The sequence below is a fragment of the Rhamphochromis longiceps genome, linkage group LG13 (assembly GCF_057381845.1).
Source record: "Rhamphochromis longiceps isolate RC_006_pf linkage group LG13, R_longiceps_female_GT1.1, whole genome shotgun sequence".
Classification (NCBI taxonomy): Eukaryota; Metazoa; Chordata; class Actinopteri; order Cichliformes; family Cichlidae; genus Rhamphochromis; species Rhamphochromis longiceps.
The window spans coordinates 15,015,136-15,025,086 of record NC_140569.1 but is presented as its reverse complement, the minus strand read 5'-3'; the positions used below and the strand labels follow the sequence as shown (position 1 = coordinate 15,025,086).

General features: G+C 36.8%; 2 protein-coding genes across 3 annotated transcripts in view; one reads left to right on the top strand and one right to left on the bottom strand.

The window, feature by feature from the left end:
• The first annotated feature begins 1,566 nt into the window (after positions 1–1,566).
• The window catches only part of LOC146655521 (SH3 and PX domain-containing protein 2A-like), a 62,352-nt gene continuing 53,967 nt past the window's right edge, over positions 1,567–9,951 (top strand). Inside the window, exon 1 of one of the 2 annotated variants that reach the window (XM_085427921.1) lies at positions 1,567–1,944. In XM_085427921.1, the coding sequence (XP_085284047.1) occupies positions 1,873–1,944 (72 nt within the window). In that variant the 5' untranslated portion in view covers positions 1,567–1,872. The remainder of the gene's footprint in view (positions 1,945–9,951) is intronic. The other variant, XM_085427922.1, reaches the window with a different exon arrangement.
• Positions 3,125–7,433, bottom strand: LOC146655522 (N-acetyllactosaminide beta-1,3-N-acetylglucosaminyltransferase 3-like). Its single transcript, XM_085428455.1, has 2 exons — positions 7,292–7,433; positions 3,125–4,932 (listed from the first exon to the last, which is right to left on the bottom strand). The coding sequence occupies exons 1-2, from the start codon at positions 7,297–7,299 to the stop codon at positions 3,840–3,842; spliced, it is 1,101 nt and encodes a 366-aa protein (XP_085284581.1). The 5' UTR covers positions 7,300–7,433; the 3' UTR covers positions 3,125–3,839.

Below are 9,951 nucleotides of genomic sequence, written 5' to 3'. Positions count from 1 at the left end.
TCACTAAAGCACTTCTGGATGGATGCAAACTGCATTTCGTTGCCCTGTACCTGTGCATGAGCAATGACAATAAAGTTGAATTCTATTCTATTCTAATTCTATTATTTTTCATTTTGTGAATACCTGGTAATATTAGTTTAATTAGTTTATTAGTCATTAGTTTTCACATTTAGCAACAAAACTCAGTGCATCACAACTCATCTTTGGATTTCACTGTAAAATAAAATTGTCTTTCACTTTTTTACTTCTCACTGGTTTTAACAGCTAAACAGTAAAAACTACAGTAAAATTAAAAGTGGACTACTTTTATAGAGTTACCAGTTAACCCGAAAAAAGCATTTTAACTGGTTGATACTTACATTAGAAATAATGCTGTGGTACAGCCTAAAATATATAGCAGAGTATTCATCTCTAATCTGAATTTGATAACAGCCAAAAAATTATAATATTTCACTTGCCTACAGTGAGCAAAACATTCAAATAATATACTTCAGTCTATGTTGGGAGCCTATTAAGAATACAAATGTCATTATTTATAGAAATTACGTTACACACATCTGATATGTCAACATTAGCAATATTCGCATATGACACAAAACCTTTTTGTTCTAGAGGGAATGTAAAGGCGTTACTAAATATGGTCACTTCAGAAATGTGCAAAGTAAAAATAAGTAGTTTTAAAACAGTTTATTATTATTATTGTTGTTGTTGTTGTTGTTGTTGTTTTTAAAGCAGCATATTAGGACGACACAAAAAAGGTTTTGAATTACTGTATGTGGAATGAAGCTGTGGAGCAGACTGAGAAATGTTCCAGCATGACTCAGTTTCAAAAAGTGGTGCAAAAATATCTATGTCTGTGTTTTTTTTGTATGTTACTATGTTACTAGATGTTATAAACAGTATACCTGTCATAAATTATAAGGAAAGATTTATTATAGGATAGGGCACAAACAGGAAGGAAATTTATCTAGACAGGAGGACAACGCAAACAGACCACTTATGTTCTGCAGCGCCACAATGTGGGAATAATAATGAATTGTTCTCTTTACCTCCTCCTCGCGCTTTACCTCGTGTCTCCACAAGGAGGGAGCAACGGTATGCTGGCTGCTTTAGGTGCTGTCGGAAATCTAATGTATAACTTGGAAGCGATAGCCAAATTAGACAAGTATATACGCGTCAGCCAACTAGACAAATTGCCTGTTTGTTTGCAAGTAGCGAACACGGTCAATGTCCGTGCCTGCTCAGACACACGGACTGTTTTCTTGAAGTTAAGAGACAGCACATGTCGGGGACGTTTATTGTTGCAAAAAAGCGTTTCAAAATCATTAAAGAAAACTACAGATGTTTCATCTTATACAGCAGTTCAGCCCATCGCCCATTTATGGAGAGGAAATGTGTCTTTTCACTATTCACATTTCACCCAAACTATCAGTCACTTTAGGGATGACCAACAAATCCAAGAACCTGTTTGAAAACAGTGTGACCTCCTTGGTCCCGTGTGGTGTGTCCAGCCAGCTGAAGCAGGACCGCCCCATAGCCTACATATTAAATCGCTGTACTGCTCAGACTGCCCCCCGTTTTTTGGCAACAGCAGCGGCGCAGCCCCTCCCGAAGGAGGAGAAGTCTGATTAGACGCCAGTTTTATTGCGTTGTCATGTTTCACAAGGAGTCCAGATGCTCCGAGGCCGTCTGACACTGTAATTTCATGGATGCACCCAAAGCCTGAAAGAGGAAAGTTATTTCTTTTCATTCCTCTCAACTCTTTCTTCTTCTTCTTGCGCTTCTACTACAAGCAACCAAGTTTTCATGGGTGAACATCGTTGGTGCAAACTGTAGTATTGTGTTTGGTGCAAATCTTGTTCGCTTGTCAAGATGCAGTTCCGCACCTTCCTTGACGTAAATGTTGTGGACGTGCAGAAAAGAAGGAATCCTTCGAAGCACTATGTAAGTTGTATACTCTCTCTCTGTTCTGTTCTTGTTCAAGTAGATCACCAGTGCAGTTATTGTGTATTGTCTCTGTGGAAATTTAACCCATGCTATGCAGCTCTGTGGACGCCAGTGTTGCTCTGAGGGTCCATTACTTTCAGCAAACAGCTGTTGAACGGACCTGGTGCTTTTTTTTTTATTTTTTTATTTTTTTATTTAATTTAATTTTTTAAATAGAGACATTCATGGTACCCAGAAGATGTCTCTTTATGACTGTGGTGATCTGAGGCGTTGTATTTTTTGTCACCACATGGCTTTGATTGAAATGTAGATACAACCTATTACATTTGATTTTGTATATACTTGACAACAGTGATTTAATATCAGGTCATTTAAAAAATATCAGATGCTTTGATTTATTTGGGTATTTTAATAAACTAAAGTAATTGTGTTTTAAAAAATGTTTAAAGTAATAGTCTTCTTGCAAGCTTTTGCTTAGTGCTGTACTGTCGTGCCTGAAAAACACCAGTATTTTATTTTTGCCTGTAAAATACAGTGTCACTGTGTCTGACGTCTGACAGAGCCGACAGCATGCACTGAGGCTTAAAAACACAAACAAACTGAAATCACATATACGTGACAGCCAGCTGGATGAGGATCCTAAGACTTGGGCTGCACCCTAAGCAGCGCCATCGTCTAAATAGACGTAGCAAAAGTAGTAGTCAGGGATTTGCAGCTATATTTTTACACACATATATATTTAATCTTTTAATTGTGTATATGGCATGCAGACTAACTGTGGTGCCCTGTTTCCCAAGTGATTTTTTGCTTTTCATTGTTCACCTAACAATCTAAAGTGCAGAAAAAGTGATGTTTTCATATTTGAATGTTAGATGAGAACGAGCTAACCCAGGGATTAACTTTATTTAAACTCTGTTAAGCTGGGACCATTGGTAACTGATATGTTTTTTTTCCTCAAAGGAGAGCTCATTTACAAAGCAAATGTGTATACTGTAGATGTCAAACCTGTAATTTAAGTTTTGAGCCTTACTTCTTGTTGAGGCTAGAATGGGTTAATATGGATTTGAACTAACACAACACCAAACTTAGCATACATATCTACACAACAACTACCCAAATTCACTTAAATATATCATATTAATGGATGAACAGATCACTCTTTACAATAACGTTTTGGTTGACAAGTAGTCTCCTTTTTATTTCGTGTTTGTTATTCATTAACAAACATTTTGCCCCATTGAAACAAACAAACCCCTACTTTAAACAAAACAACTACAAACAAATAACTAAAAAGTATTTCAATTCTACACTGCATTAACGTTACAAACAGATAAAAATCACAAGTTGCCTTCAATAAATGCATTTTTTTCACTCTGACCTCAAATGTCATTACTGGTTAAATAATAGTGCATCCCTAGTCACAGTTAAAGCAGGAAAAGTAATTAATTAATACTTCAGATGAATACTTCAAATACTAGTGCCCCCGAGCACCAACCCACTTTCTTGAATTTGGCCTACTCGCAGTGAACATAACTGTGTTTGTGGATTACCTGCAACATATGAAAACATGACAAACACTTTCGACCCTTAGACTATATTCAAAAGCTGGAGATTACCTCCCAATCTGAAGACTTACCTCAACTCAATTCACATTTATTTACAACGCACATGTTAAAAAAAAAACAAAAAAACAAATCAGAAATAAAATCAGTACTGAATCTTTTATGTACTGTTTGTGATTATGTCACTCATGTAACAGTGGCTGTCTGGCTGACTGTCTATATGGGCAAACGTGATATATCAGTTTAAAACTTTTACATAATTCAATGATTGCTGTGACTTAAAGTCATAAAATGCAATATCACTAACCGTAAGTTTAAGTTTGGATCGTCCTAGTCGACACCACATTTCAGATTAGGGTCATTTATTTGATGCCACATAAGGTACATATTATTAGGAAAGAATTGGTGTACCAAGAGGTAATCTTTAAAATAGCAAGGATCATATTGATCAATTTTTTTGGAGGGAATGTACCATCCGAATGTCTTTATACCGATATGAGGTGCTGGTGCCAGTTTTGCTTTTTCCAGGCACATTCCCATGTAAACGTCATCAATAGGAAAAAGTGGAATGGCATTGGAATAGCTATGTATCATTAAAGCTGTAAAGCTGGACAAAAGAAAGCCCCCACCACCACAATAGTTGGGGTAAACATTTTTTTCATATACTTGAGATGGAACAAAATACTTGCTCCTGTCCCATCTTACAGGAAATCCATTCTTTATCAGAAAACCAGTAAACAGATGCTGGCTTCCATTATTTTCACGGCGACCATGGAGGTAGTCCACAATATTGTCCGTATTGGCAAAAACGTCATCATCACCATTTAGCAAAAAATTAACTTGTTGACAGTTCCTTTTCATCCATTTGAGGAATAGAACCTGCTTTAAAGTGAGATTAAAAAATGTATCTTGAAAGTCCCATTGGAGGATGTCATTGTGTTCCTGGTTCTCTGTTTTGAGGAGTTTGTTCAATCGCTCTTTCTCAAAGTCATTACCCATTGTTCCAAGGATGAAAATCCTTCGAATCCGCAAACCTTTGTATGACCTCTCTTGAGCCCAGGTTTTTCGCAGCACTTCACGTCGTTCATAATGCATGGGGGAGCTTTTAATTACAAGCAGAAGGAAGATGTCTTCAGGTTCTTCGATGCCTCCGCATTTGTCAGGAAGGTCCAGAATCATGGGAAAATAGCGACAGTGACGATAGTAAAGAAAGTCTTTAAGTATATCAGGGAAACCATCGAAGCCTGAGATTCTGGCAGCAGCCATGTTTTGTTCACATTTTGGGAATGAGTATTTATAGGAATTGTTATACATTTTTACAAGTTTTGGTGAGCGGAACATTTCAGTGTCGCTATAATATTGAAGAAAAAAAACAATAGAGAGAAGTGATCCTAAGAGCATAACAATTTCGATGTGGCCGGCCCTGGAAACAGTGAAAAAAAAAAAAATAGTCACTCAACAGAAATTTCAATCAGGCATGTATCAATAAATAACGCCTTAAGACATTCAGGTACTACAAACATATCATATCGTACATACATAGCATAGTTTCTATAGGCCGTGTCTAATGCATGACTAACTAAAAATGAAGTGTGGTCTCTCTGACTTGGCTCCCTGTTGAACCAGAAATGAATTGAAAATCCAACTCCTCACATACAAGCTCTTGAATAATCAGGGCCCATCTTAATTTAATGACCTTATAGTACCGTATCACCCCATTAGGGCTTTTTGCTCTCAGGCTGGTTCTGTGGAACCAGTTTCTAGTTTGGATTTGGAAGACAGACACCCTCTCTGCTTTTAAGTTTAGGCTTAAAACTTTCCTTTTTGATGAAGCATATAGGTAGGATTGGATCAGGTGATCCTGAATCCTCCCTTAGTTACGCGGCACTAGGTCTAGGCTGCTGGGAGATGAACATCCCATGAAGCATTAAATGTTTCTTCTTCAGTCACCTTTTTCACTCACTATGTGTTTTTACACCTCTCTGCATTTAATTATGTGTTATTATTAATCTCTACTGGTAGGGAGTCATATTCATTTTGAGGTTTTCTGTGTAACATTGTAAGGTCTTTACCTTACAATGTAAAGCACCTTGAGGGAACTTTTGTTGTGATTTGACGCTTTGAAGGTAGGCCTCTGAAAAGCACATCACTGATGTTACCAGTGATGACATACTATCAAACTACCAGGCAACCTTGCTTTTATACAGGAGTATAGCCAGAATTAACCAGCTACTGCCCAGCTGACTCGAGTCCACTATTACAAAGAGATGTATTGCAGAGGAGTTGCACTCACTGGCACAGACTGACTTGGATTGATTGCAGCTTGTTGATAATATTTCTGCCTTTAAATTACACAGCTGTTATTTGCAAAAATGACAAAAATTCGTCCTAGAGGGCTTGGAGTCAATCAGAGTGACTCAATCTTTGATTTCCCCAACTACCTGCAGTCCTCTTTGATAAGGAGGTTAATAAAAAATAATAGCTTAATATAACTGATATAGGAACAGTACATTTTGTTGTGTTACATTTTAGGATTGATCTCTTATTGAAACTTCTTTGGAGGAATTCAGATTTTGGAGTCATGGTTTATATCGGATTAAACATTTTTTATTTTATTTGACATTTTTCAAAAAGCTCCGGATATTCTGTAATTATATAATAAAACATTTAAAACTGTGTCTAACTAAATGTAACCATTCTTAGGTTACACCATAAATGACAGAAGTATATTAAAAAGTAAAAGTGCTTAAAAGTCCTAAAAGCTGACCAAATCAGTTAATAAAAACAATGTGCTAATTCTGCTGCTGACTTCAGTGTAGACAAAGGAAACAAGCATAATAAAACTAGCTACAGAAAATTCACAATCAAAAACATGATTCTTTGCCCTCAACAAAACTTTCATCAACTGAAATGTATCAAATCAAAGGTGTTTTTACTAAAATAATATATCATTAAAATTAGTTCGGAATAAACTGAATATATACCAATCAAGTACATTTAATTTGATCATATTCTAATAAATTTACTTTTGACATTATACTTATGTAACAAAATTGCATGCAAAATGTCCATATAATCAAATTACTTAAAGTCAGCATTTTGAACATAACCTGAACTCTTCACCTTGAACAGGTGTGACAAAGACTGAAATGGATATTGTCACTAGAAACAATCTTCCATTTCACTGAAACGCTAGAAGAAGCAGATCATCCTGTTTTCTTCACTGTTATTTCCTAAACAGTAAGTTTTCTAGCGAACTATTAACTGTGATAAAATGCAAATTCAATGAATAATAAATCATAATGCTACAGAACCCTAACCCCCCCCCCCCAACACACACACACACACACACACACACACACACACACACACACACACACACACACACACACACACACACACACACACACACAGCGTTAGTATTATATCATTCTAGCTTTAATGCTAGAATTGTTTGACTTATAACTTATCTTTATTTCCTCTTATAGTTAACTTGTAAAGGAATAGAGTCTCTCAGTGATAGTGTATTTGAAAGCTAAGAATCTTTTTCAGGACTTCTTAGAATGACAGAAAAGTTCTCATTCAAACATCATCTCAGCTTATCTTGTCTAAACCAATACAAGTTGTAACAAAATTAACCTCCTAAAGCAAAGCAAAATTCAGTATTTTGGTCTAAATAACCCAAAATGTGATGTCCACATATGTGAACGCCAGGTCCTAGGAGGTTAAAGCACATTATTGTCTTTATACAAACGGCATATGACAGAAAAGTCAATGATTACCTGATCATTTTGTCTGACCGAAGTGAGGGCCAAGTCTCCTCTGATAGCTGAGTTAGCTGTGTGAAATATGAGTCACTGTGGCACACAAACTTGTTTAACTCCTCAGGTTGTGTTGCTCGTCATCGCTGAGACTTAACGCTCTAGCGACTAAGCTATGCAAAAACCCCAGTCAAACTGGCTGTGGTCTCTTATCAACAAGTGGTGACAAGGGAAAAATGTGGGGTTGGCCCATCAAATTAAAATTTGAATTTCCATTTTATTACTGCAGTTCCTGGTAGTTTGGGATTAGTAGTTAGTAGTTAAAGCGTGTATTACTTCTATGCTGTACTATTGTAATTCGTTACAGGCTGTTTTAAAAGCTTCCTAAAAAGCCTTCAGCTGATCCAGAGTGCTGAGGTGTGAGTACTGAAAGGGACTAGAACAAGAGACCATATTTCTCCCATATTAGCTTCTCTTTATTGGCTCCCCATTAAATGCAGAATCAAATGTAAAATCCTTCTCCTGACAACATTATTTAAAAGTAGACTGGGAGGGAGAGCTTTTAGGTTCCAGGCTTTTCTTATGTGGAACCAGCTCCCCAGTTTAGATTCAGGAGACAGATACTCTCTCTACTATTAAGACCAGGCTTAAACCTTTCCTTTTTAAGATAAGATAAGATAAGATAGAACTTTATTAATCCCTCGGGTGGGTTCCTCTGGGAAATTCGATTTTTGATAACACTGGAACTGGTATTATGGGTGGATCAGTTAAAAAAATCCCTTAAAACCCTTGTTTAAAATCCCCTTTAACAGGAAGAAATCTTTGGCAGAACCGAAGCATAGTTTAAAATTACATCACTTGAATACACGAATATTCTTGATTCACTAGTAGTAGAAATAGTCTATGAGTTTCACTTTCTCAGAAAAAAGGTTACGTAAATTACAAGGTCACAATCTTAAGCCCACATTACATCTTATTGTTAACATGGATGGTTTGAGACCGTCTGTGACAGCTGAGTTGTCATTCGTGTTATACTAGTCTGCTTGGAGCCTGGCCTCTCGTGATAGGTATAATATGTTGACCGTCCATGTTGAACATGCTCGCATGCTTATATTCTTGATAGCATAACATGATAAGAGAGAAACTCTGAGAATAGAAGTATAATCAGGCAAGAAATGTCTCAACTGTCCAAAATATCTCTTCATATGATAAAGTCATTAAGACATGGCTTAGAGCCATACCTTTCTGAGTACACCTGATCTCATCCGATCTCAGGAGAAAAGAAAGTTTGGGCCTAGTTAGGATTTCGATGGGAGACTCCCTGAGAATACCAGGTGCTGTTGGTTTGGACTTGAGTAGTAGCGTGGGTCACCTACCAATTGGAAAGGATCCCTGGCTCCTCCAAGTATGCATGTTCAAGTATCCCTGGGAAACATACTAAACCCGAAGTAGCTCCTGATACTTTCACTCAGTGTCTGTGTGTGAAAGTCTGTGGTATGGATATGTTACGCAAAGCAGCTAGGCGTACATAAAAGTGTTGTGTGAAATTATTATTATTATTATTATTATTATTATGAGTTATTATGATTATTTGAATGAATTCATTTTAACAGGAAGAAACCTTTGCCCAAAATTGGCCCCTCCCCGAGCCTGCCATGTCTCTTTTTAACAGTTGCCAAGTGCTTACTCATCTTTCCATCCATCCATTCGCTTCCACTTATCCTTTTCAGGGTCGCGGGGGGTGCTGGAGCCTATCCCAGCTGTCATAGGGCGAGAGGCGGGGTACACCCTGGACAGGTCTTACTCATCTTTATGTTTGCATTTTAGGATGACAATGTAATTACAGTCTTATCATCAGCAAGTGCAGCATGTTTGTTTTGTCACTGAAAGGTGATCTTTACAGGACATCTTTGTTTATATATATTTTAAATACCAAGTTCACACAAATAACACCGAACCCCAAATACTACTCCGTGAATGTCCACTGTGTGAATGTCTGTTTGAATATTAGTTAAAGTACTTCACAGGTGTGTGAATGTATGTGTGTGTGATTGTGTGACTCTTGCCAAAATTGAGTAGAAAGCCACTATATAAGTACCAGTCCACTGACCATATTTGGCAAAAATTAATATGGGTGTAATTAAAAGTGTATAATGCTTAATAATGTTAAGAACAATGTTTTTTGGAAATGGATAATTTGCAGATTTTCCTTGTATTACTGCAGGGTCTTTACCTCACATCACCTTTGGTATGATTTTGTGCTATATAAATACAATTGCATTGAATAACCAGAAATTTTAGGTATTGACAGTATGGCTGTGAAAAGCGATGAATCCTAGACCTTGATTTTTCATTCACAAACTCAAAATGTGCATTTTTTCCTGTGCTTTTATTTATAGTTAAATACTTGACATTAAAACTAACTGCATACAAGTGCTCCTTTAAAAAATATTAGTATGCCTACATGCTAATGTAATTCTGTCAGGATGTGTCAGGATGTTAAACTCCTTCTGTGCCTGTTAGGATTCTTTATTATAGCCTCTAAGAGCTGCTTTTAAGCTGTGGACTTTCTGGCCTTAATGTTATCTCACTCAAACTGTTGAGCCATAACAGTTGAACCATGTCTCAGTGGGACAGCAAAAAAAATCAATTAGCCCATCAGGTCCAATTGGATTAATTAA